Raw genomic sequence first — 27,288 nt, forward strand, 5'->3', positions numbered from 1 at the left:
TGTGTTCATTCTGATCATTGTTTAATGGGGAAATTTCGAGAAAAACAAATCTAACATTTAATACATGGACAATAACAATACAAGCACACACAACGAAATAATGGGCCTAACAATGGCAACATATGTAACTTATTTTTCATTTTAATGACTTTATATACAAAACATACATATTATATACAACTTGCTATTAAACAGATATACAAATATACAAAACAAATAACACCATCTCAATGTCACCAGGACACTTTATCCTATGGTAAACTTTCATTTTGCAGGCTTGGAACGCCTCCAAACAACAAATATCAACAATACTTGAACAAACATTGAAAACTTTCTTGAAAGTGAAAGTTTATCTAAATTAATTATACTATTTGTGTTAGTTGGGGATCTAGGCAAGATGCACATTTCTAAATTGTTTATAGAACTGAAAAACATTTAGAAAACGGTGGACTGAAACCAGGTAGACTTGCAGACTTAAGCAACTCGTAAAACTCAACATTGTATCAATATGTTATGGGAAAAAAAAGACAACCATCGCAATTCTACTAGATCTGTGAAAACTGCAGTTACTCATGCTTTGGATCACAAAAGTAGTTTTTTCTTTGCTTGGATGCCATAGCTGTAATCTGCAAAGGGAGACAGATACAATTACATGACTATTTGCACATAGCCACATTTAAAAATGTTGACTGTTATGCTGCTGGGTAAAAAAACAAGGATATATTCTGTAGGCTTCACTTCATTCATACTTGCACCTCAGTATTCAAGATGCAGGCCAGTGTCAAAATATCACCATGGCAACCATGTGCTTAACATGTACCTGTTGTGAAGCAGTAGTTGCACGTTGCTCAACCTCCGTCAGTCGTCTTTGGAGACGGCTTGCCTTCTCTTGATACTCAGCTAGCTGCCTCGCATACTGCATAAACAATAGTAAAAAAAGTACTGTCCCACTGCTTAAATTTGAACCCTGGTCCGCAGAACTTTGATGCCAACTCTCTACAGCTGCACCACAGTGCTCAATTCCAACATTATACATCCATTCATTTTCTTACCGACTTATCCTCACAAGAGTACTGGAGCCCATGTCAGCTGTCGACGGGCAGGAGGCGGGCTACACCCTGAACTGGTTGCCAGCCAATCGCAGACAAGTCGCACTCACAATCACACCTAAGGGCAATTTAGAGTGTCCAATTAATGTTGCATGTTTTTGGACTGTGGGAGGAAACCGGAGTGCCTGGAGAAAACCTATGCAGGTACGGGGAGAACATGCAAACTCCACACAAGCGGACCTGGGATTTGAAACCCAGTCCTCAAAACTGAGAGGCCAGCGCTTTACAGCAGCATCACCATGTCGCCCCATTCCAACATCTTTATTATAATAATCTATTATATTATTTTAATTGTATAGAATTTAAGCTGCCTATGATGCTGAGGTTAACATAAAAAAGTGTGTTCAACTCTGCTTAAAGCATAGCTGCTTGACTAAAAATGAATGCTGTGTTGCACACACACCTCTTCGATTATTTTGAGATTGTTTCCAAGCTGTAGCTCTAACTCGTGTGATCGCTGCTTGTGCTGATTCACCTCTGCCCTGAAAGAAAAAGTAAATGGTCAAAGCATCTCACAGAACTAACACCTCACCCATGGATTTACCATAATTTCTCATATATAATGCACGTTTGTTTCTCCACAAAAATTGAAAAAAGTCAAGAGTGCAGATTCAACATAGGTATAGGACAACGGGAAAAAAAAAGAATCCCATTTTATAAAAATATGCCGCGATCTAGTTTATGAAAAAGATATATATATATATATATATATATATATATATATATATATATATATATATATATATATAATATATATATATATATATATATAAATTTTAATCCCATATTAGTACTCAAACAACAGTTTTTGATTTACACAATGGGGAGTGGAGGAGTTGCACTACAGAGCCTTATAATAATTCTTTCTTGGGTCAATAATTAATTATTCGATTCTTACTTCATATTTTTAAGTTTACTTTCAAAGGCCTGGGACATATTTTTCGCTTCATCTTTCCAGCGTTGAATACTTTTTTTCTGTGCGGTGAGAAGGCGCATCAGATCAACACTTGAGTTACGACTACTCTCCTCCAGGTCAGTCATCTTTGCATTAAGTGTCTTCTCCTTCAGGCTGTACTCTTGCTCCATCTGTGACACCTGGAAAAAGACAGGAGTGCTCACATGTTCGCTAAAATATTTTATTATTCGTCTCAATTGTAAAGCATACTTCTCATAGTATGTCTTTCTTGTAGTACCTTGTTTATTCAGCTTTACCTGTTGTTTGGCCTTCTTTTGGACAAGCAAGGAGGCCTTGCGTAGTTCATCCATCTCTCTGCGTATCTGAAAGTTCTCCTGTTGAAGCTGGTGTCGCTCATCACTTATCTTAACACAGTCCTCTCTTGCTGCAGCCAAACAGCCAGTCAGCCGCTGCACTTCTTCTTGACTGCGGGACAATTCCTCACTGTAACTAAAGACAACCGTATGGAAAGATGGCGGAGAATTATTGGACAAATAGTTATACAATTAAATTTTCATAATAACTTCAACTGAATATCTGCCTTGTAGATTACAGGAAGTTATTAATCATTGGGAAGAAACAGTCAAGTATCAAACTACAGTGATGCCTCGGTTCTCGACCACAATCCGTTCCAGAAAATGGTTCCAGAAGTGATTTGTTCGAAAACCAAATCGATGTTTCCCATTACAATGAATGGAAAAAGAAATAATGCGTTCCTAGCGTAAAAAAAAGGGGCTTTTTAAAGCATTTGTTTTAGCTTTTCCTGATAATAAACATCATAATAGAAATACATGTAAAGTTTAAATACTTTATATAATAAATAATTTATTTTTTGCTTAAAATGTTTGCTTTAGTAGTAGAGTACGCTAGGCTGGGAGTGCATTGCCATATCGTACATATATGCCATATAGCAATTCGGCCCCCAGCCTTCTAACCTTTTTTTATTAACAAAAGTGCAGAATAACTTGCCTTCTTTGGAGTCATGATTGGGGGTTAATACGGTAGTCTTCGATAAGAAGAAAAACAATAGTCACTACCGGGACACGTCTGTATAAAGAGGCTGCGTTATACAGAATAACAAAAGTGCGCTGGTTGCGCTGCGCGCTCAATGTCATTTCTAGGTTTTTTTTTTTTTTCAGGGGGTGTTCTAATTGACAATAACAAAACACATCATGGGTGGGTCACCTGCTTGCGCCGCACACATTATGCTATTTCCAGGTTTTTTTGGCGCCGTGGCAATTCACAGCAAAGTGCGTTGTGGGTCAGTTGGTCTGGCCGCGCGCAATATGTTATTTCAGAGTTTTGTCAGGGCGTTTGAGTCCCCATTTTCGTTCAAAAACAGAAGCAAAAAAAATCTCGGGATTTTCATTCAAAAACCGATTTGTTCGAAAACGGGGACGCTCGAGAACCGAGGCTTTACTGTATTATACTTACCACATTTCCATATTTTTCAGTTTGCTTTGCGTACTTTGCAAAATGATATTTATTTCATCTTTCATCCTCTCTGCATTGAGACACCTCTGGTGAAGGACATCAAATTTTCCAAGATCTGGTTCTGCCCGGCTCTCTTTAGTCACCTAAATCACAAACACCACAACAACAATAAATTCAACCTCATGTTTGAGGACACACATGTTTAAACACTGATAAATGTGGCATATTCTTCAGTTCAAAGATACCTTTGCCAATTCCTCCTCTAAAGCTTTTCTCTCTCGTTTAGACCGCTCAATCAGAGACTCTTTGTCTGCACAGTCCTACATAGGGGGGGAGAGTCATGACACAAACAATCAGGTAGTAGGAGTTACAAACTGGAAAAGCAGATCACTAAAAAGCAAATATGACTTAAGATGATTTCTGCGACTCTTACCAATTGTAATAAAGACAGCTCCTCAGCCATATGACGGAGTTCAACATTGCACTGCTTGCGTATATTATCCACCTGTTGAACATTAATCTCTCATGAAGCTCCAATATAATATACAGTTGAAGCAAGAGGTTTACATACCTTGAGCAAAAACATACATTTCATTTATTGTCTCACTGTCTGACATCAGATAAGACTAAATCGCTTCTGATTCAGGTCAGTCAGGATCACCCAAGTTAGTTAATTTTGTCAAATGGCTCAATAATGAGAATTTTATTTTATTCAAGGTCAAAAGTTAACATTCATTTCCTTAGTATGGACTAGCATTTCTTTTGAACTGCATGATTTGGGTCAAACACTTTGGGTAACCTTCCACAAGCTTCTGACAATACTCTGCTAGAATCCTGGCCCGTTCCTCCCGACAGAACTGGTGTAACTGATTAAGGTTTGTTGGTTGCCTTTTTTGCACACACATTTTCTGATCTGCCCATTCATTTTGGGTGGGATTCAGATCAGGGCTTTGTGATGGCCACTCCAAGACACTTGACTTTGTTATCCTCAACCCACTTTTTAACCATTTTGGCAGAACGCTTCAGATTATTGTCCATTTGGAAGACCCACTTGCGCCCAAGTTTTACCTTCCTGGCTAATGTCTTGAGATGTTGCTTTATCTCCATGGAAGAGATCCAATACCTGCTGAAGCAAAACAACCCAACAACATGATTCTGGCACCTCCATGCTTCACAGTTGGTATGGTGTTCACAAATCTACAAGGGTCCGTGTTTTTCCTCTACATGTAATGGTCATTATGGGCAAACAGCTCCACTTTATTTTTCTCAGACCAGGGGACATGTCTCCAGAAGTTAAGATCTTTGTCTTGGTGTCTTCTTACTAACTGTAATCTGTCTACTTTATGTTTCTTTCGGAGAAATGGCTTCATTCAGGTGCAGGGCTTTTGTTCTGAGGTTGATTAACCCACTTCATACTAAAGCATGTTCATCTCTGGGACACAGCATGTCTACTTCCTGAGCGGTGTGATGGCTGGTGGAGCTCCACAACTCTTTCTCCGATTTCCTGACCAGTTTCTTTTAAATTTTCCCATGATTTCAAACTAGGATGAAAACTGTTTGAGGTATGGTCTTAACTACATCCACAGGTGTGCGGTCAATTAACTTCTGTTGTCATTTAACCTCTCAGGAGCTTCCAAAGCCATGACCTCATCATCTGGGTTTACCCAAGTTCTTTGTGGATGTAAACTTTTGACTTTGAAGAAAATAATATAAAATTTTCTCTCTCACTATAGTAGCATTTGACAAAATTAAATAATTTTGGTTATCCTGATTGACCTGAAACAGGGGAGGTTTAGTCTGACTTCACTTCAAAATGAAATGTGTGTTCTTGCACAGTGTTTGTAAACGTTTGGCTTCAACTGTATTTTGTACCACTGAAATTCACGGGCTGACAAATTGTACCTACAAAATGTATCACATGTGGGGGTTTAATTCTATGTTCATAATGAAAGACAACATATGAGTGATCTATCCTAATAATGTGTAGCTGTCCTTTCAACTACTGTTCTTAGCACATTTAAATGATCTAATACATGTTAAATTTTATATTTATATATACCTTTATTTATAATCCCAAGGATATCATTTTCAGAGTTATGAGTTAGTGCCATAAATGTGACAAATATTTTCCTGCAAACTTGACTCAGTTTTCACGATTATATCTGAAAGTACATCAAAACCTTTCGGTTTAATCTTTGGGTCAGTGAACCAGACAAAACTCATCCAAAAATGACAATGTCTGTAACAGATTGCCTGTATTTGTGAAGGCAATTATGAGGAAATATTGGTTTTATGCTTCTTGAAGCACTCTCTAAAGGGTGTATTGGCTTTGTGAGAACTTTTTAATTATACAGAGGAATGAACGATCAGTTGATGTATGCATGTATGTGTGTTTCCACAAGAACAATAGCACAGAGATGACCTGTATTTATGAGATCTCTGAAGAAAAATAGGAGATACATGTGATAGGTAGATTATTTTTAAACCTGCAACAATGTCTAATATTTGACTATCCATTAGATATTTAATTACCCTGGGGATAAAACCCCCAAAGGCATCCAGTGCTCAAGGCCTCTGTCACCAAGATTTGCTCTCAGACCCGACTGTTGAAGTCCAACTAGTGACTAAGATTGACAGCTCACTTTCCCATGACACAAAGTTTTAGCTGGATTAACCAGTTAAATGGTTTGAGGCCGAGAAACTTTTTTTTGTTATTGTTTATGCTTTATTAGAATATGTTAACAGGATATATAAAAGGGAAAGTTGACTTACTACTGGTCAATGAGAGGTATAAATGTGGATTGGGTGAAAAACAATGTGTGCAAAATGTACAAATTATAAATATTTGCAGAAATAATCCCATAGTAGTTTTTCTTATTAAAAAAAAAAAGAAATATCCTTACCTCTTTTCTGGTGCGCAGAGCAGCATCCTCTATCAACTGTGGAATGACCTTCTTCGTTTTCTCAAGCTCCTCTGTTATCTGCTTTTCTCGTAATAGAGCCTCAGGAAAACAAGCATACAGTGTAGATATGTATGTATGTATCTATATGGACTGTTCCAAATTCATTTACTGTATATGTTCTCAAAAACATACACATGAATACTTGGAATGGTATGCAGACGTACACTATGAATAGTTATGGTAATAAAACAATGCTATTACTAGGACACAGAAAATATGGAAATAGAGACCAATGGACCAACTCCTGTGTTCACAAGAAATTTGAGGTGGCAAAGTTTAATGAATCCAGTGGTTTGCCAGGGTTTTCCTGGTGAGATCCAACTAGGAACGACCAATGCCACTTTTTTTCAGGCCAATACCAGTACCAATAGTCATTTGAGAACTCATTGACACCACTTTTGATTCAAACATTTTCAATCAACACAGATACAGAGATTTGCAGAGAAAGATCTTTCTTTCTGACGCACATTAAGATTTGGCTGTGTGTCAAACTTTTGCAGTGTAGTGGCAACTCAACGCTGTTTTTTCTCTCTTTGGTATTGTTGCATGGTATCAAGCAGGCTTCACAGGGAACCAATACCTTGAATGAATGTCCTGGTACCGATAGCTGGTGTCACTGCTCACCTATCCCTTGATGCAACATTAATAAGTTGCAATAAGTTGATTGCCTTGACACCTTTGAAGTTGTGACTGATTTAAAAACCTTTTATAATGCACAGTTCATAGACAAATACATGCAATGCCAATATTCACAGGGGCTATAAAAGAATGCAATTCACCTCGTTCTTTTGTAGTACCGCTTCCTCAGCCATCTGCACACTCTCTCGCACTTTGTCCAGAGCCTCATACTTCTCCTGTTCTAAGGTAGTGCATCGGGCTTTAAGGTTCCCTGACATTTGCTCCCAAATAGTTTGCTCTCCTCGAACATCATTTGCCTCCTGGGATGTCATTTTGAGCCTTGGAGAATGAAGAAAATAATAAACTGATAGTGAACTTAAAAAATGGCAACGACAAAATGAAAGGATATATAATGCGGCACAAATTCTCAAGCAACCACGTGAGACTATCAGAAGAGCCATGTCAAATAAAGCTAGAGTCCTTCGCGTACTCACCTGGTCTCTTTCTGGCTGATGGTTAACTGCAGCTGTTGAATTCGTCTTTCTGCTCCTTCCTCTCGACTGCGAGCCTCAATCAGATCTTCCTCCTGAAAACACACAGTATGGGCATAGCCTTTACACCATCCATCAATCCATCTTCTTGTGCTTATCTCTGGTTGGGTCACAAGGCAAAGGCCGATGCTCAGCGTTTCCGCTCCCCCATCTTTTTTTTCCCCCCTGCTCTTGAGCGGAAATCCCAAGTCATTGCCTGGCCACCCAAAAGTCTCTCAAGCGTGTCTCCTGGTGGGACACTCTTGAATTTACTTCTCATGAATTAAGGTGTCTTTATACTTGCACGTACCATTTCCTCAGGCAAGTCAGGACAATAGGTTGAGGGGCGACATCTAGAGGCGACTGAATGCCACTGCAGACGCGCGTCAATAATCATAAGATTTGACTACGTGACTGGAATATAATATGATGATAGTTTACATATGCACTGGTTTAAACGACAAAAGAATCCAAATATGAAATGGGAGGCGGGGTCTGACGCTCCGTTTGGTGTGACAAGGTGGTGACAAAGGAGTACAATAGGGCTGTAAAAGTAACCTTTTGTTACTTTTCAGCCATAAATAGGTTTGGTCTGGCTAATCTTTATTTCTCCCTGTCATGGACACCCAGCTGTGGTCTCTCACCTGGGCTCCCTCTTGCCGGTCTCTCCTCCGACCAACCAGTCTAGCTGAAAGGTCCGACCTCACCTTGAGGTGACACGGATCTGCCGAAGACCAGCCTTGGCAGCAAACCATCCTTGCACGAGTTCAAAGCTACCCTCCGGGGTCTTCGAGACCCATGGATAAGGACGGAAGAGGACACCATGCATCCGCTCCGAACCTCTGGCGAGCACCTGTTCTCTGGCCAAACTCCGTAAGCTCGACCCACTTGCCCTGATCGTGATCAACATTCGAAAATCCAACTTTGCAGTCTACTAAAAGTACAGATTGTTGCATATTTGGGTTAAGTTAACAAGAACAAGAACCCCAGCAACGTCCATGGCCATTTTACGCTCATTGATTCCCTCACATCACAACTCAGTTTCCTATGCCAATGTTCATCTGTCTTTGTTTGATTTGTTTGTTGTCTTGTATTGGTCTTTTGTTGTAGAATCCCCTCTTAGATCCCATTCAAATTTCTATAAAAATTCACTACATGCTTCTTTTTTTGTGTTTGAGTTCAAGGGAACAAAAATGCCTCTGGTTATCGAGAATTCATATTTAATTCATAAAGTCTAGCAAGGTTTTTGAGACTAATCAATATTTAATAAAAAGGTTTCTTGTCATTGTCCCTAAATGTCATGCGTATTAAACTTACACGGTCCCCCCTCTACATCAAAAATTAGAATTGTAAACATAGAATTTAAAAATTACGCAAAACCAGAAGTGATGCTTGTGTCACTCTGGTTTTATCTTTCCATTCTAAATTAATTAATTTTTTATAAAACCTGCATAATCCCTACAGTAATCTCAAAACAAGGCAAAAAATCTGTATTACTCACTGGTTAAAATGTCTTAGCAACATCACATAAGCTGTAATAACAAAAACAGAGTTGTGCCACCAATTCTACTCACAAGCCACATTATCAATTTTTAAAACATTCATGTGTTCACCTGTCTCTTAAGTTGGTGTTGAACCAACTGGAGTTGTTTGTTCATTTCCTCCACTTTGTTTGTGGCCGTCCCCAAATCACCTTTGGTTGTTCTACAACACAACAACGAGAGAAAATTCCAGTCTATAGTTTATGTTCTGAATTATACACCCCTATTAGCACACGACAACACAACCATTGGCATTGCTGGACCCTGTACCCAGCAACCTTTGAATGAACATAATTGCAGTGGATTATCTTCAATGACAGCAATTGTAAATCAAAAAGTTATTTAGTTACCTGAGCTGGCTCCGTAGCCCCTCCATCTCTGTACTCTGCTCTGTCACAGTCTTTAGAAGCTGTTGATTGGTCTGTGTGCGACAAGAAAAAAGTTTGCCATCTGTGTAGCATGATTTTCTGACTCAAAACAAAACAGTAGATATTCAAAATCCATTTACAACAATGCTACTTTGTAACTGCTGTCACATAGGAGAACGTAAACCTTAGACCCCTAGCTTTGTCCTCTCATTAAAAATACATCTTATGGGTACAGTGTTACTCTCATATTTTTATTCAACTCCAATCGAGTTTCCACATATATTACCATACAGCTTGAGTGGGTGAAGGTGCAAACGTGAGAGCCATCAGCCATCCATAGATAAATTTAACTATTATTTCCACCCATTATTCTGCCCCTATTTTGGTAGTTCCGGCTAATTGTTCAGCTTTGCTTTTCTTATCTTTTTGCATTGTTTGTTTGGATTATTGTACCTCAGTGCATTTCTTTTGCTTTTTAAGCATGGACATGCAGTTTGGGCTGTCTTAAATTAGATTTAGCCCCTTGGTTTGCAACCGGCATTATCTGTTTGAATTCCGTGCTACCACTACAATGGCTGCCAGAGTGAGCTGAGAAGGAGGAGACTGGGATGTCGTGCTACGACAAGGCGTCAAGCAAGGAGACGATGTCAGTCTGTTATCATGAGACAATAAGACAGAAGCACAAACGGCATTGCGTTCCTTACAGACATGAGAGGGACTTCCGGGAGCCAGGCCTGCTCATTTTATGGAATCATGGCAACATGGCACCACATTGGGCTTTATCCTTGTTCGATACTACTTTTTGTTTCCTGTATCAATTATTGCTGCTAAAACAATGTAAATTTCTGCATTTTGGGACAAATAAAGATAATCTTATCCGATTACATACCAATTGTAGTTCCTGATTGGCCACTTGGAGTTGGTGTGTGTGCTGTTGGGTAACTAAAATTTGATCCTATGAGAAAAGAAAGTCTTTGTTATTGTTTGTTTTATGGTTTTAATCAGCCAAGTTTAAACGCTTTCAGTTAGCTTCAACAGTGCTGTGATATTTACTCCAGGAAGTAAAATAGTAAATATGTTGGCTGTGAAGGTCATTGTATGAGGACTACCTTGAGCTGCTGTTCCTTAGCATCTGCATTCTTTCCATCAGCGAGGCTCTTCTGGTAAAACCCCTGGAGGCGATCAAGCTCTAACGTTGCTGTCTGCCACAATTCCATGGCCTGCATCCGCTCCTATTCAAATGCACAGAAGACATTCAAAGCCATGCATGCACATAAAGGGAAGGGGTCATTCACCAATCAAACAACATTATAATCAGTTGAATGACAGCAAGTTTCCCCATTTCAGACATATTTAAATGGACTAGTCAAGGAATGTGATATAGTAGGCACAAATAGCAAGAAATAGAAATCCAAACATTTCATCCAAATTGGCGTTAGTATCTAGGGAGACTCTGAGAAGAACTGAATTATGGTGAGATGAGACAAATGGTTTAAAGAATTGCCAAAAGCAGGTAATTTTTATGTGCTACCCTCAAATAGTAAAAACTTGCTGATAATAAACATAAATCATGGATGTTTTCATGTGATCAAAATGCAACTGGTGTAAAATTGTTTAAAAATTTAAAGTGCTAAACGGTACAATGGAACCAGATGTATTACTACAGGTAGGTCAGTTTCAAATTCAAAATGCAGGGAGAATTGACACATTCACCAACTTTTGAAAATATTAAAGCACACTGATGGACATTTTCTTCATATGACTGTTAACCAGTACACCACATACAGTAGCTGCATGTGAAACAGTAACTGAAATATCAAGCCCCAACAAAAAGCCAAACAACATGCTTAGATTTGAAGAATCAAATGGGAAAGCATTCAGACCTTTTCTGACAGCTTGATTTGTTTTTGGAGGTTTTTAACAACTGCTTCCTCTTCAACTGGGCTAAACCCCTCACCAGAGATCATTGTGGAGGACTCAAGCTGCTTCTCAACTGATTCCCTCAGTTCTGCATGCAGCCTGCCAAGGTAATTGATATATTATTGAAAAACGGTAATTAAAAAAACACTAGTCTGGATTACAGTCAAATACAGTATCTTCATATAACAATAACAATAATCATAAATAACATGAAATAACTGAAATAACATGAATCAGTGAAACACATCCTTTGCATAACTCCAGTTTTGCCAATCCCGACCAAATTTCTCAGTCGCACCAGCAAATCATTTGGCGACACCAAAGTTGAAAGTATTATTATCATAAAGTATTATTAGATTGACCAAGTCAAACACCAGACCTTAACCTAATAGTGCATGCATTTCCCCTCCTGAAGTGATAACTGAAGGGAGAAAACACCAGAAACAAACAAAAATTTAAAGAGGCTGCAGAAAAGGCCTGGAAAAGCAATGCAAATGAAAAATGCAACTCTGGTGAAGTCAATGGGTCATAGCCTTGATGCCGTAATTCCAAGTAGGGGTTATGCCACCAAATATTATATATTATTCACAAAGTTAATCATGTCTTTTCCAATACTTTTGCTCACTTGAAAAGTGGGTGTCTTCCAACAAAAAGGTGTTCTTTCCGGAGATGTTTAACATCTATATGTAAATGACGTAATAAAAGCTGGAACTGTTGACTTTTGTCCCATATTCTTCTCTTGGTCTGAAACCCAAATGTCTTCAGTAAACAAAAAAAAACAAAGGTATGTACCTTGGTATTTCGATACTTTTGGCGGGGATTTTATCTATATATTTCGCTCCAGCTTCTTTTTTTGCATAACACAAATATAACGGCAACAGATCTCAGATACCTTTCATTTTCCTGGACAACAGTCTCCAGCTTTTCTTTGACATCTGTCATGGACACCTGTAAACATGTATAGAAGTTCATAAATCCAAAGGAAACGGACACAAGGAATAAAATTTCAATTACAAAAATGTTTTACGCGAGCAATGAAACAGGTGTAAATTGAAAGTGAGATGTCCTCTAAAAATAATTACATATTTCCCTGGCCTTTACTGGAAGCACTTTTAAAATATTGAATATTAAATGAGTTTTAAGCATTGAAAAGTTATGCCACTTGGAGGAAATCTGTGACTGACCATAACAACACAATTAAGGAGGACTGGTTGAAATTTTTGACTGGAAGAGGTCTAAAAAATACCTTTGCTAATCTGGTTATCTTGTGTCAAATCAATAAAATCTAAATAAGAGACAGATCAATCCTAATCACATGTAGTCTCTCACTTCGAGTGGGCTACACTAAAAGTTTCTTTCGGCTTGTCCCTTTCGGGGTCGCCACAGCGTGTCATCTCAGATGAACGCACATATGTTTGGCACAATTTTTACGCCGGATACACTAAGATCCATAAAAGGAGCGTGGCTCAAATATACTGGTAGTATAATTTTAAATTTACCTCCTTTAAATACACGATTGAAGGGACAGGTTCAAATACTTTCTCCATTTACCTTGAGTGGTGTGTTTTGTTAAAATAGCTAATCTTGTGTTTATTACCTGGTATTTCTGCAGCTGTTGAGACATTTCTTCAATGTGCCGATCATACTCTGCTACGAGTGGAGCCATTATACTGTAATAGACAAAACTTAATTACAAGTTGTTAATAGTACATTTAAACAATCATATGATACAACTCAACTATCTTTGTGGTGTTTTGTTCCTTAATTCTCTCTAAAATTTACAAGACATCATGATTACTGTGTCAGACCTCCTATCACAGAGCCAAGGGGCAGAAAATTCAGTCCTCCTTTCCTCTTCAACCTAAAAGAAAAAAGTTCATGGAAAAGTCTATAATACAGTACTCACAATTCATTCAGACTAAGCGAACATACATACGCATTCTACGAAGGATGACATCTCTCCTACACAAATCAGTTTCCCTCGCAACTTAAGTCAACTATACTGTTAACTAAATACGCAATCTATAGGTTTAATTGTTACAACTGATATTTATAAAACAGCTATTTCTTTTGTACCTGTGATAGCTTGGTGTGCGCATGCTCTCCCTGTTGTTGATACAGGCTGAGAGAAGAATTCAGCCTGCGGACTAAGAACACAGACGTTGCACGTTTTCACTTAAAATATGCAAACACTCATTTCCCATTCCATGAATTTTGTCAGGTGTCTTCTTAATGCACGGTATTGGGTAGTTCAGGGGATAAGTTGGCGAATTGTAAATAATTTTACTTTTCCATTTCCCTTACCTTGATCACGCAGAAATTCAAGCTCTGTCTCCATGTTTGCGGTACAGCCTAGACGTAAGCAAAAATTATGCTATAACTTGTAGCGCGTCAGACGAACCCAGGAACACCAACAGCATTGGTTACGGCAATTGCATTCGAAGCTTTACAATTTAGCTATAAAGTATCAATATGTGGGGGGTTGGATTGGTGCTGAACGAAACGTATGGAGAAGAACGACGCTAGCTACTAGTGCGTTAGTTTTATATACAGACAGGAAGCAAACTAAACGTTGTCGCTACGACTGGGTCACCTATTTAAAAAAAAAAACCTCGTGAATTCCGATTAACGACCTGCAACTGTTCTTAAAAATGTTAAAACTCTGGGTTCATTACGTTAATCGAGTTGCGCCGTCCGTTTTGAAGACAACAGCAGCCAATGACAGCTAAGCTTTGTGCGCACAGTTGAATTGTTCCGACGTGCGCAATTTACCAGACGTAATGGTTCCGCACTCTCCAACAAGGAAGTACTGTTCACACAGGTAATGCTGACCATAGAGATAAATACCAATAACATTTATGCTCTTGACTGTAGCAGTTTACTTTGTTGCGTATAGGCATTGTGCACAACAACACTAACGCCTCTATAAAAAAAAATCCAAAGTGTGACATTTATTTATCCTAGTTAATTTTCTGAGTGATGATATTCTCCATTGATCAGTACTGTCGAACCCATGTATTACTCACTTGTGTGCTTCTGACCGAAGCAGGTTCGTTTTACTGATAAGATGTGAGCACTACTACTTTGGACATTAACCTAATATGATAAGACATTGCGCAAATGAATTAACAGTGATAATGTGAGAAGCTGAAGTGGTTAAAGAGAGAGCAAAATGAGAGTTAGTCAGTTTCTAGAATGGGCAAACTGGGGTTAGTTCGTGGAGTCCACTTTGTGGCAATCATCTGCATGACACTGGGTCGTGATTCTCTGTAAGTATGCTTTTATTTCTTGTACTTCATCTTGATGGGACCTCAAGGTCTTTTTACGATATATTTTCAGCCCAAATATGCAAGCCGAGTTTGAGATCCTGCACACCTGGGACAGCAATCCTGTAACTCATGACCCCATCAGGATCATCTTCTCTCCTGGTTTTGGAGGGCTAAAAATGAAGGTCATTGCTCCCTTCTTCAATGACCCTGAGGCACCAGCAGGACCACCCGGCCAGCCCTTCCCTGGACTCTGGGATTATGAAGGTAAGTGAGAACTAAGACGAAGGTAGGCCATACTATGCGTGCTTATTTAGGAAAAGCGTTAGTGTGTGTTGATGTTAAACAAATACGTCGTCAAAATATTTGGTACATGGTTTTAATTTTAAAAATGTAAAGATTTCTCCTTTATCTCCTCAGTTGTGGAGTCCTTCTTTCTCGATAGTACTACAGACAATTACTTAGAGGTGGAGGTTTGTCCGTAAGTAAAATCTAATATTAGACACCCACACGGACATTTAATGAATAAAACCACACTACGGAGACTCGAGCTTTATCTTGTGCTGCTTTCTGTGCTTCCACTTCAGACACGGTCAGCACTTGGTATTACTGCTGTCAGGGGTCGGCCAAGCGTTCCAGGTAGACAGATATAATGGAAGTAATCAAAGGGTTCATTATGGGTTATTAATATGTTGTGCTATATTTTAAAATATTTCCCTTGTACCTCCTTCCAGACGCAACTGCCAATAGATTTTAGTGCTACAATCATCGGAGACAAATGGATGGGTGAGGCTCTTCTACCCTGGATGTACTTTCCTCCCAATGTGAACAAGATGAACTCTTATGCGATTCATGGCTCTGGAGAGAAGCGCACATACGAAGCACTCTATCCCATACCCAGTGATGAGCTAGTTGAGGGACAAAAGCCAAACTTGTGAGTATACCATTTGACATAATTACGATATTACTCACAGCCAAACAGTCACTGTCTTTTGCAGCTAATTGTAACAAAAAACAATCGGGCATTCCCTGAAACACCAAGATCGTTTTGAATCTGCTCAATGACTTGGAAATCCATTGTATTTCAGTGAATTGACACAATTTGTCCAACTATATATACCACTTGTTAGAACTGTGAGGCAGAAGTGTGAACCACTCGTTCACATTGGTGCACAATTGGAATTGTAAAATTAATATGCGTAGTGAGAAATAGGATTACTTGTACCATATATTAAAAAAAATCCATAATGCATCTTCAGGACCACAGAAGGATGTTTAGAATTTTTACTTGGTTGCAAAGCAATTTTTAATACATTTTCAAGATTTTACAGACTTTTACAAATCGCTATGGACAGTCTATATTTTGTCTTATATGACAGCAGTCAATGTATGTGTATGTGTACATTTTGCATTGGATTTTATGGTTTTTTTTTTGTCTTAGCCACGCCCTAAAGTATTTTGGAAATTTCCACCTTCAAAGCATCATGGGGGATGGTTGGGAGCAGCCAGAGTCTGATCTGTGGAAGGGGAAACCATGAGCTTTTCAGAAACTCACTCATTCGCTCCCTGATGGCTTTCCGGTACTTGGATGCAACTACGTACATCAGCCTGTGTTCACACATCACTCAATTCGAAATGGATCTTTCAGTCATGTGTGCCGGTGGTTTAGGCAAAGTCCTTGCCTGTAATTATACAAAGTGCATTCTGTGTATTCCACATATTCTGTATTTTTTAACACCACATTTTAAATATTGGTGGCAATGATTGTAACAATCCTTTCCATTTAATTTATTTGGTTATTTTGAGAGTGTTTTCCCGTCTATTAAAAGGGAATGAATTAGTAATCATTTAAATATTTTGTGGTAAGTCATTAAGCATAAATTTTACATTGTACACACATCTGGAGTTTGTATTTTTAGTGTTTATTGTGAATGTTCTCAATGCTTAAGACTGACTGTTTAAGCTTTAGAGGAATGAAGACTGGTTCTCCCTCACTGAAGTGCCAAATCAGAGCTGTCAATTAAAAGAAGAGCATCAACATCAATTCAAATGACACGTACATACAGTTAGTTGCAAGAAAGAGCTTGTGGACCCTTTGCGAAAATGGGGATTTCTGCATAACTTGGGTCATAAAATGGGATCTGATCTACATATAAATCACAAAAATACACAGTCTGCTTAAACTATTTGACAGAACATGTAAACATTATTATTTGAAAACCAAGTCAATGAAACCAGAGTTTTTTTTTTATTCTAAAGAAGCACTTCCCGATGTTAACCAAAAGGGTTCACTTACTCTTTCTTGAGATGTGTATACTTGTACACTTCTGATCATGTACATAACATTAAAATTTCAGTTTGATTAGAAACATGAATATTATGATGGGGTTTTCCCTATTTTTTCTTTAAAATAGTATTTAAAAGATAGCTCAATACAACATGAAGCTCTGCGGTTTAATGGCACAAAATCCTCAGTAATTAACAGTTAAATTAACATCCTTCTGAACGTGAGTAAGGTACTTTCCAAAGGTCGATGGTATGGCTAAGCTGTTGTCATGTCGGCCATTGCACCACATGTTGGACTTATATGGACATTACACTATGTCGTTAAAGCACTGCAGTGTGTTGATCATTAGTCGTACCTGTTGTGAAGGCGTCGTGCGTTGCTCAACTTCGGCGAGTCGTCTCTGGAGGCGACTGACCTTCTCTCGAAACTCTGACAGTTGTCTTTCGTACTGTGCAAACAGAATATGTAACCATACTGTCACATTTTTTGTTTTCTAAGCGTGTGAGAAATATGGTGAAATCCTAATGACCCTACACATAATACAATACATGTATTAAAGAATGATATGAATAAATTATGTTATTACTACTGATAGCACTCAGGGTCAAAAGGCAGATAGAGACCATCTCAGATGACTTAGTGTGAGGGGAAGGTACAAACTAGACTGGTCACAGATCAGACCAAGAATTCACACCAACATTGATTTGAAGATTTATGGGAAATTTAGTCTAACGTATGTTTTGGGAATGTGGGAGGAAGTGCAAACACCAGGACCAAATCATTCATCACCTCAATTGTTCCCTCATTGACAAACCTCCACAATAGTGTCGTTGTTTTTCATGAGCTGGATCTCAAACACATGTGAACGTTGTTGGTACTGATTTAGCTCATCTCTGAAAACAAACAAACAAACCAGCTATATACTTTGTTTTTAAATTGTGCTAATACGTAATTCATGGCCCTTCTAAAAAGTAACTCTTTAGTTTCACATCACATTTCTGTCAGTGCCTATTGTTTTCAATCTGCTGTTTTCGGTTCTTACGTCAGATTTTTAATTCTGGTTTCAAAAGCCTGGGCCATATTCGGGGCTTCCACTTTCCAGCGCTGGATACTTTTCTGCTGTGCTGTGAGGAGACGCATCAGATCAGCACTTGAGTTGCGATTGCTCTCCTCCAGGTCAGTCATCTGTGCTTTTAATGCCTTTTCCTTTACGCTGTATTCTTGTTCCATCTGTGTGATCTACGAAAGTAAAGTATGATCATTTCATCTCCCGCCAATATCCCAAAAGTTGTCCAGGCATCTGTGAAAAATTAAAGAGTATCTAAAATGAATATGACAAACAGGTAGGTTCCCTGGTTGCTTTTGCTGAATTGTTCTGTATTCTCAGTAAGATCCTCACCCACGCTATTTCTTCAGTCCTTATATTTACCTGTTGTTTGGCGTTCTTTTGGACCTGCAAGGTGGCCTTGCGCAGCTCATCCATCTCTCTACGGAAGTGAACATTCTCCTGTTGCAACTGGAGACGCTCAGCACTGATTCTGACACAATCCTCTCTTGCTGCATTCAGAAAACCCTTTAGTGTCTGCACTTCCTCTTGGTATCGGGACAACTCTGCACTGTAGCTAAAAAAATAAAATATGGAAAAATGAAATTATAATACAATGCAATTTTAGATGCAATCTGCCAACTGTGGTCTTTGAAGGGCTGTTTGTGTGTGATTGGAGTTAAAACACACTATAGTGATAACAACATGATGCAATGACTAATTGGGTTTAGAAGTGAATCCATGATCTAATTATTCCACCTACTCTGATTCCAACTTTTTTAGTTTGCTTCGGGTACGTTGCAAAGTGGTACTTATTTCATCCTTCATCTGCTCTGCCTTTAGACACTTCTGGTGAAGGGCATCAATTCTCCCAAGCTCGTGCTCAACCTTGCACTTTGTCACCTAAAATAAACACATCTAATTAAACGTACCAATACAACTGTTCTGCAAAATAAAACATACAAAAAATGCTGGTTCTGGATGGAGCTGTTTCCAGTACTTGAAACATCTACCTTTGCCACTTCCTCTTCTAAAGCTTTTCTCTCTCGCTTAAACCTCTCAATCTGGGACTGTTTGTCCACACACTCCTACACAGGCGGAGGGGGAGTAACAAGAAGAGTCAGGTCGAGACAGGTGTTAGAAAACAATATTTAAAATGAATGAGATTTATGGCAGAGGAATTTATCCTAAACTCTGTAAAACTTGCCAGGTGCAGCAGAGACAATTCCTCCGCCATAGTTTGCATTTCAGTGTTGCACTGCTGACGGATGTTGTTCAACTGTTAAAGAGGTCGTACAGTTGTGTCAGTGCAGTGAATTTATGAAACCTATAAAATTTCTGCATAAATTGGTCAGCAAATGTAGCCTGAAACAAAAATAGTCTGCTTGAACTAATACCACACAAACAGTTATACTGTATGTCTCCTATTTTTTGTAATCTAAACATTCACAGGACAGAGAGGAAAAAGTAAGTGAGCCTTTGAATTTAATAACTATTTTTCTCTCTTTTGGCAGCTATAACCTCAACCGATCGTTCCCTGTAGTTGCATGTCAGACATGCGCAACCATCAGGATGATTTGAGGCCATTTCCCTTTACAAAACTGCAGTTCAGCACGATTTCTGGGAGGTCTGCTGTCCATAGCTCCCTCGAGGACACGCCACAGAATCTCAAATGGGTTAGCATTTTAAATTGACATATATATTTTAAAACAGGTAACTGTCATATCCGACTCTGCTCAATGAGTTACCAGCAGTTTTTAGATCCTAACATGGAGCGTCCTCTACCTCTTCATTGGAGCAAACAGTAGCATCCTGGCTCAACTGTTGGAAGGCCTTTTTTGTCCTCTCTAGCTCCTCGCTCAACTGCTTTGCTCTTAACTGAGCCTGAGGGGAATAAATGGAGAGTCATCAGGTTAAAGAGTTTGTGCATCGATCTCCACTGCTATATCTAATATTCAGATGTATGTGTTTAGAAAAACTGGTCGGTGACAGACCTCTTTAAGTAGCTCACGCTGAAAAATGTCATCCAATAAGGTCATTTTAAATTGGACAGACAGCAAAATCAGTCATTTTAAGTTATGAAACTTGTGACATTATTTGCAACTGTATCTAATAGCATATTTTCCAAACTTTTAATGAGCCGAGGGCCTGTTTGTATTTCTTGGTCAGTCGTTCTCAAGCAGAGCTCATTTAGCACCATCGTAACTGCCCCATAGGCCAAAGGAGAAAAAAAAAATCAATATGCCAGTCATACTGAATAGGTTGATTGGGGTACATTCAAGTCCAGTCAAGTTCCAAAGGTTAAGGTTACTGAGTGCAAAAGAGAAAATATATGTACCTCATCCTTCTGCAATGCTGCCTCTTCAGCCATCTGTACACACTCTCGCACTTTCTCTAGGCCCTCATACTTCTCCTGTTCTAAAGTAGCACAACGGACCTTTAGGTTCCCCGCTGCAGTCTCCCACATAGTTAGATCTTTGAGTGCAGTCTCTGTCTCCTGAGATGAATCTTTTATTCTGAGTGAATGTAAACATTAAGAGCTCTTGAGAAAATCCCAGAATGATCTCCCCATACATTTCACAAGTAATATAACAATATGAGTCAGGACAATACGTGTTTGAGGATAAAACAGTTTTTGTCATCATCACTTGGTCTCTTGATGACTGATGGTTCTCTGAAGCTGTTGAATTTGTCTTTGTGCTGCTTCCTCTCGACTCTGGGCCTCTTCCTCATTCCCCTCCTAAACATGCATGGCATCCCCCCCCCCAACCACACACACCCAAAAAAAAATCAAAAATTGCATGGTGCGAAATTTTATTCATAGCTTTTTATTCACATAGATTTTAATATCATTGAGGTATAATATTTCGACTTTCCTTTGATCATCACCAGTAAAGCAGGGTTTGAACAAGACTCCTTATTCTTCCCTCATACTCCTAGTTCCCAAAAGTATTTTGACCAGTGTTATACGTTCAACTTTGTGTGTTATACGTTCAACTTTGTGTGTGAAAACAGGATGGGTAACAACCCATTCTCTGTTCCAGCATGACTGATACCAGCTACACAAAGCAGAAGGTGATGAGTTTCATGTTTATGAACTTGACGGGCCAGCACTGATTTGTGTATCACCAAATATCTTCACTAAGAACTACAACAGAAGTGTGAGCAGGCCCTCTCCTCCAAAACCTCTGAGAACACAAATTGGTTCTGTAAAGAATGACTACATTTGCCACCCAAACTATAAATGGCTAGTCTTGCAAAAAAAGTTGACAAAAATTGTGGCGTATGAAGAACACTGTGACAACTACCTTTGTACTGGAAATCACATTGTCTAAAATTGAAACTTTAAAAAATGTGTTTGAGTAACTGTCTTGTTAATGTTAAGGATGAAAAAAACCTAATTACGGAATGGTTGTTTTAACTTCTGCTATGGTAGTGGGAAATTCTCCATGACCATCCTATGCAAAACTGTCGACAATTTCTTTGTTCACCTGTCTCTTTAGCTGCTGCTGAACAGACTGGAGCTGGTGGGTCATCTCATCTACTTTGGCTGTGGCTGTTCTCAGCTCAGCCTTGGTTGATCTACAACACAACACAAACACACACCGTGTTACTACTAGCCTTGTTTTAATTGATGACTACATTTAAGTTATTAAGCATGTGTCTATCTATCCATATGACTTCCTGTTCTTGATTGCTTTCATTAAAGTGGTACAACACTGTCATAATAACATTCCACGGGTACGGCTAGTACACGATACATTATTCTCAGTGCGCACTAATGATCATGCTCTATGAATTCTGTCAAGAAACAAGTGACTGGGAAAACTTGAGACATTACCAGGAAAAAAAGATTTCAAACATTCTGTTGATTCACATTTCTGCACTTATATTGATATAAGTATATATATGATTTTTTTAATTGTACCAATTGTGAGGTTTTATGATCAACTGTTATTGTATTTGTTTCACAGAAAGATTTTTTTTGAGCACGCCAAGTTGTTTTCATCCACAGCTTAGCCTACAGGTAAGCAAAATTTCACTGATGAGTTATTGCAAGGCCTGCCATCTGATTACGATTCAACTCATCTGCAGCTACGTGGAAAATCCTTTGTGCAGTCATAATTGAGACAGTGTGGTGAGGGGTGTGTGCATCTCCCAATCGGTCAATAATATCAATATCTGCAGCAGAAAGCTAGCATAGTAGGAATTAAGAGGTTTTGTCCCATATCTTTTGTAGAACATAATAGTGTTAAGTAAACATTGCAGTCACGTTTTTCTGTCATATCTTGTCATTTTTTTTTATAAAGCAAGTAAATATCTATCAAGACTATCCTTCATATTTTTAAGAAAATGGGGATCTATAGTTCAAAACTTGACATGATGGCGAAAATTGAGAGTTTTAGATACCCAAAATGAGTTAAAAACAGCTGTCAGACCTATGCATCCATCCATTTTCTGATCTGCTTATCCTCACAAGGGTCGTGGGAGTGCTGCATTTTATCCAAGCTGTCATCAGGCAGGAGGCAGGGTACAGCCTGAACTTGGTTGCCACACAACAGCCACGCATATCAGACCAAGGGGCAATTTAGTCTACAATTACCGGTAATGCATTGTTTCTGGGATGTGGGAGGAAACCTGAGTGCCCGGAGAAAACCCACTCAGGCACAGGGAGAACATGCTAACTCCAAGCAGGTGGGGCCGGGATTCAAACCCCTGTCCTCTGAACTGTGAGGCCAACGCTCTGTGACATCCTGTCAGACCTAACTCTACAAAAATTGTGTTCCCCAGTGTAATGAGAACAAGTAATGAATGAATGTTCTCATAATGGTTGCAGATGACCTGGAATGTATCCCAGCTGACTCTGAGTGAGAGATTCAGCAATTGCAGGGAAACAATAAAAAATGTGGAAATGGTGGCAACATAAAAAAGGTTGTCTTGCTTCAAAATACATGTTGCAAAAGCAGCTGCACGGTGGACAACTTGTTAGCACATCTCCTTCAAAACTCTAAGGGTTAGTGATAGGCTTCAGGAAACCCACGCCCCTCGTGTGGATATACAGTATGGAAAATGGATGGATAGATGGATGTTGCCAAAGCTACAGTATTCCAAGTTTAGCTACCTGAGCTGGATTTGGAGGTCCTCCACCTCTGCACTGTGGCCTGTCATTGTCTTTGAGAAATTACAGTTGGTCTGTGACTGACAAAAGACAGATGGCTGCTATTAGTATGGTATGACTCCAAACATATTCCTGCCTGGAACCTATCATATAGTGACGGAGGGAAAAGGCAAACTAAAGTTTAGATTGTTGGCTAGTCAGTCAAGGAGAGTTTGGGAATTAATAATGATATGTAAACAACTGCATGACCATCCATCCATTATGTGCCGATTTTCCAGGTCAGGTCACGGGGAAAGTAGCTTCAGCAGGGTTACCCAGACTTCCCTTTCCCCAGCCACTTCTTCCAGCTCTTTTGGAGGGATCCTGAGGCATTCCCAAGCCAGCTGAGAGATATAGTCTCTCCAGCGTGTCCAGGGTCGTCCTTGGGGTCTCTTCGGTGGTACATGCCCGGAACACCTCACCAGGAGGCATCCGAATCAGATGCCCCAGCCACCTCATCTGGCTCCTCTCAATGCGGACGAGTAGCGGCTCGACACTGAGCCCCTCCCGGATGACTGAGCTTCTCACCCGGACACCCTGCAGAGGAAACTCATTTCGGCCGCTTGTATCCGGGATCTTGTTCTTCTAGTCACGACCTACAGTTCATGCCCATAGGTGAGGCTAGGAACATAGACTGACTGGTAAATTGAGAGCTTTGCCTTTCGACTTGGCTCCCTCTTTACCACAATAGACCGATGCAAAGTCTGGATCACTGGAGACGCTGCACTGATCCATTTGTCGATCTCCCGCTCCATTCATCTCTCACTCGTGAACAAGACCCCAAGATACTTGAAATCCTCCACTTGGGGAAGGATCTCATCCCCGACCCGGAGAGGGCACGGCACCCTTTTGCGACTGAGGACCATAGTCTCGGATTTGGAGGTGCTGATTCTCATCCCAGTCACTTCACACTCGGCTGCGAATCGCTCCAGTGAGAGATCACGACTTGTGATGCTGAGGCCACCAAACTGGACACCCTCTACGCCTACCCTTTCTCTATGCCTAGAAATTCTGTCCATAAAAGTTATGAACAAAATCGGTGACAAAGGGCAGCCTTGGTGGATTCCAACTCTCACCGGAAACGAGTCCGACATTGCTGGCAATGCGGACCAAACTCTGACAGTGGTTGTACAGGGACCGAACAGCTTGTATCAGGGGATTCAGTACCCCATACTCTCGAAGAACCCCCCACAGGACTCCCCAAGGGACATGGTCGAATGCCTTCTCCACATCCAGAAAACACATGTAGACTGGTTGGGCGAACTCCCATGCAGCCTCGAAGATCCTGTCGAGGGTGTAGAGCTGTTCCACTGTTCCACGGCCAGGACAAAAACTAGTACCCCTGAGAAGACCTTACCAGGGAGGCTGAGGAGTGTGATCCCTCTATAGTTGGAACACACCCTCCAGTCACCCTTCTTGAAATGACCATGTGGTTAGATATAAAATGGGTTTAGGTGACAACTCAGCTCAGTGAAGAAAAATCCTGAAGTGATATTTGATGCTATCTATAGCTATTTTGGTCAGTCACCTATTACTTTCAAATGCAGTTTCATATTTGTCACTTGCTTGGCAAAGTACAATCATCTTTTATACAGTGACCTCGAAATCAATGCCAACATTTTAATGACAACATAGATAGAGATAGAGATTGCGGAGGAAGTTTCCGTTCAAACACAAGATCAAGCAGATCTGGACATTTTTCATCGCACTAAATCCTCAACTTACAATGTAGGCTTATTGGATGTGAAATACTTTTTTGATGATATCTGACAAATGTAGCAAGAGTCAAAACACATATTAGAGAGAGCGTCTTTCTTTTGAGTACTCTGCCAGAGTCAATTGTAAAGAGTTATTGGATCAATACTGTGCATCTTAAGATGGAAATACTTGTATGAGCTGTTGTCCCGGAGTACTGGAATTGAGTCCATTAGTGAACATTCTCCAGTAGGACTCCTGTAGGTGGTCAAGCTCCTGTGCAGCTGTCTGCCACAACTCACTGACCTGCATCCGCTCCTATTAAAATGCAGAAAATACACTGATACACATTCTAAGCCATTTAAATTATATATGTAAACGTGAAAGACCAAAACATATTTTACAATCCACGGCCAAGAAAAACGGAAAAAAAAAGTTTTGCAGGACATCCAAAATAAATTAAAAATTAAGTGATTTAAGTTAAACAGGGAAAGTCCAAAGTTATTACTGAAAACACAAGAAACCGTAATAATTGTAAAGGACACTCCATTGAAGTCTTTGAACCCCACAAAATATTTTCATGTGGATATAGTGCACGCACCAAAGTATGAAATTAACTAAAAAGTAAAATCGCATATGAGCACATGCAGACCTGCTGAAAAAGTTGGACTTGTGTTTCATAGTTATTAATGATTTCATTCTCCTCAGACACTACTCCCGAAGTTAATTGTAGCAACCGAAGCTGATTTGTGACTGGCTCCATCTGCTCTCTGTGCAGCCTGCAAAGATAATATGAAAATCTCATCAAAAAACAAAATACCTTTTAACCATTTCTATTCAAAACTAAAACATATGAATTGAATACATTACTGTACCAGTCGTTTTCCTTGACATCACTTTCCAACTTCGACACTCACATGGTCACTTATAAACTATACATAAAAGTACCACATAGAAAATTAGTATTAATAGAAAACTGATCATTGTGAACAAGTTCATACGTAAAAGGGGATGTAGCTTGGAGGTTGAATTCGCCAAATAATCGTCAAAAAGGTATTAAAATGAGTCATCCGATATTTTTACTTCATAATGGTGAATAATTTCAGGTTATTTGACTTCCACGAGAAAATAAATACTGTGCAGATTGAAGATTAAATAATGGCTTTATAGCAGCATTTGACTATCCTTCCTTTGTTACATCAATTTGGCCATTTAAAACAAGCAACTTTGAGGTCACATGATTATATCTTTGTGTGGCGTGCTATTTGGTCAAATAGAAGCTAAACATTTGAATTAAAAAAAAAAAAAAAGTCTAGAGCACACTTTCTAATGTCTTGGTGCCATATTCTAAGATTGTAATCAAAACCATCACAATAAATTAACTATTTCTTTGCAAAAAAAAAAAGATTAAAATCTACTTAAAATGCATCTGGCACTTAAGAATGACTTGAAATTATTGTTTCTACAGTGACACTGTCATCTGATGGTGTTTCGTGACTATTGTTAATACTACAATAACTCAGTTTGAAAAAAAAAATTAAAAAACAACAACAATAACAAAACCTCAACCCATAGCCAAGCTCTTTTCGCTGTTTTGTGACTTTTACAACTCTTCCAGACACAACCTATAATTTGACAACTTAATTGAGAAATAACAGTGTGCCCATGTCTGCCTCACAGTTCTGAGGTTTGAGGCTAGAATCGTGGCTCTGACCTTTCTGTACGGAATTTAGATGTTTTCGTTGTGCATATATGGGACCTCAATTTTTTTTCTGAGCACCGCCACTCTCCCCCATTTTGCATGTTTGGTTCATTGAAGACTGTAAAATAGTCCATAGTTTTTAACATAAGTGTGAACACTCAGTATATGTGTCCTACGGTTGGTGATTAATCCATGTCTCTATGTCTCTCACTCAAAGTTAAATGGCTGTTTTTCCAGTCAATGAATGAATGTGACAGATTTACAATTTTGTCTCAACACTGCCATGACTAGTCGATTCCTCAGATTTTTCTCTGCAGTTGTAAACATAAAAAACAGCTGTTCTGTTGTGCATTGCTGAATGGGATGGACAAGATATTCACACATGAATCTCATCTCTTTTAGAAAACACTTTAAATCATTGTGGGATCCTTGTATAAATATCATTTGCCAGATCAGGTTTAACCTGCGAGACTTGGTTGTTCATAGCAAAGCCCAAAAATGTCTTTTAAGTGCCATCCTGGAGCATTCTTTATTACCAAGACACTGGGCGCAGCTGGTCAGTGGCTTACACGTAACCAAGCTGTCATAGTGTAAGGATAGCATCTCATTTATGCTGTATGTACAATTTACATATGGATAGACCTTAGAGACACTTCTATATTCTGCATTCATTTAGTATTTTCATTCACTGGGGCCT

At 39.2% G+C, this 27,288-nt stretch overlaps 3 protein-coding genes across 7 annotated transcripts; 1 reads left to right on the forward strand and 2 right to left on the reverse strand.

The window, feature by feature from the left end:
- On the reverse strand, positions 1 to 14,220 carry LOC133506080 (sodium channel and clathrin linker 1-like). The gene is made up of 22 exons (XM_061829825.1): positions 14,114 to 14,220; positions 13,743 to 13,790; positions 13,515 to 13,585; positions 13,247 to 13,299; positions 13,036 to 13,108; positions 12,331 to 12,386; positions 11,402 to 11,537; positions 10,628 to 10,750; positions 10,408 to 10,473; positions 9,501 to 9,571; positions 9,223 to 9,313; positions 7,574 to 7,665; positions 7,241 to 7,418; positions 6,402 to 6,500; positions 3,932 to 4,003; positions 3,744 to 3,818; positions 3,499 to 3,641; positions 2,322 to 2,514; positions 2,008 to 2,204; positions 1,513 to 1,591; positions 821 to 916; positions 1 to 626 (listed from the first exon to the last, which is right to left on the reverse strand). The coding sequence occupies exons 2-22, from the start codon at positions 13,774 to 13,776 to the stop codon at positions 567 to 569; spliced, it is 2,058 nt and encodes a 685-aa protein (XP_061685809.1). The 5' UTR covers positions 13,777 to 13,790; positions 14,114 to 14,220; the 3' UTR covers positions 1 to 566.
- c9h4orf33 (chromosome 9 C4orf33 homolog) lies at positions 14,129 to 16,603 on the forward strand. Of its 2 annotated transcripts, none has more exons than XM_061829830.1 (6): positions 14,129 to 14,259; positions 14,778 to 14,971; positions 15,125 to 15,185; positions 15,292 to 15,343; positions 15,439 to 15,638; positions 16,146 to 16,603. In XM_061829830.1, exons 1-6 carry the CDS (start codon positions 14,219 to 14,221, stop codon positions 16,240 to 16,242), a joined length of 645 nt encoding a protein of 214 aa, XP_061685814.1. In that variant the 5' UTR covers positions 14,129 to 14,218; the 3' UTR covers positions 16,243 to 16,603. The 2 variants fall into 2 exon arrangements, with proteins under 2 accessions (XP_061685814.1, XP_061685813.1); XM_061829829.1 differs by lacking the exon at positions 14,129 to 14,259 and adding an exon at positions 14,266 to 14,707.
- On the reverse strand, positions 15,718 to 26,088 carry LOC133506081 (sodium channel and clathrin linker 1-like). 4 transcript variants are annotated; one of them, XM_061829827.1, is made up of 17 exons: positions 25,765 to 26,088; positions 25,542 to 25,668; positions 25,082 to 25,207; positions 23,159 to 23,235; positions 21,528 to 21,618; positions 20,685 to 20,776; positions 20,375 to 20,552; positions 19,822 to 19,920; positions 19,244 to 19,315; positions 19,050 to 19,124; positions 18,800 to 18,939; positions 18,421 to 18,613; positions 18,034 to 18,230; positions 17,806 to 17,884; positions 17,347 to 17,439; positions 16,307 to 16,386; positions 16,173 to 16,221 (listed from the first exon to the last, which is right to left on the reverse strand). In XM_061829827.1, the coding sequence occupies exons 2-16, from the start codon at positions 25,650 to 25,652 to the stop codon at positions 16,330 to 16,332; spliced, it is 1,680 nt and encodes a 559-aa protein (XP_061685811.1). In that variant the 5' UTR covers positions 25,653 to 25,668; positions 25,765 to 26,088; the 3' UTR covers positions 16,173 to 16,221; positions 16,307 to 16,329. The 4 variants fall into 4 exon arrangements, 3 of the variants coding, with proteins under 3 accessions (XP_061685810.1, XP_061685811.1, XP_061685812.1); XM_061829826.1 differs by having other exon boundaries at positions 15,718 to 16,386; XR_009796395.1 differs by lacking the exons at positions 16,173 to 16,221; positions 16,307 to 16,386 and adding an exon at positions 16,606 to 16,717 and having other exon boundaries at positions 17,781 to 17,884.
- Between the last annotated feature and the right edge of the window lie 1,200 nt (positions 26,089 to 27,288).

The sequence above is a fragment of the Syngnathoides biaculeatus genome, chromosome 9 (genome assembly GCF_019802595.1).
Source record: "Syngnathoides biaculeatus isolate LvHL_M chromosome 9, ASM1980259v1, whole genome shotgun sequence".
In the NCBI taxonomy this organism is placed as follows: domain Eukaryota; kingdom Metazoa; phylum Chordata; class Actinopteri; order Syngnathiformes; family Syngnathidae; genus Syngnathoides; species Syngnathoides biaculeatus.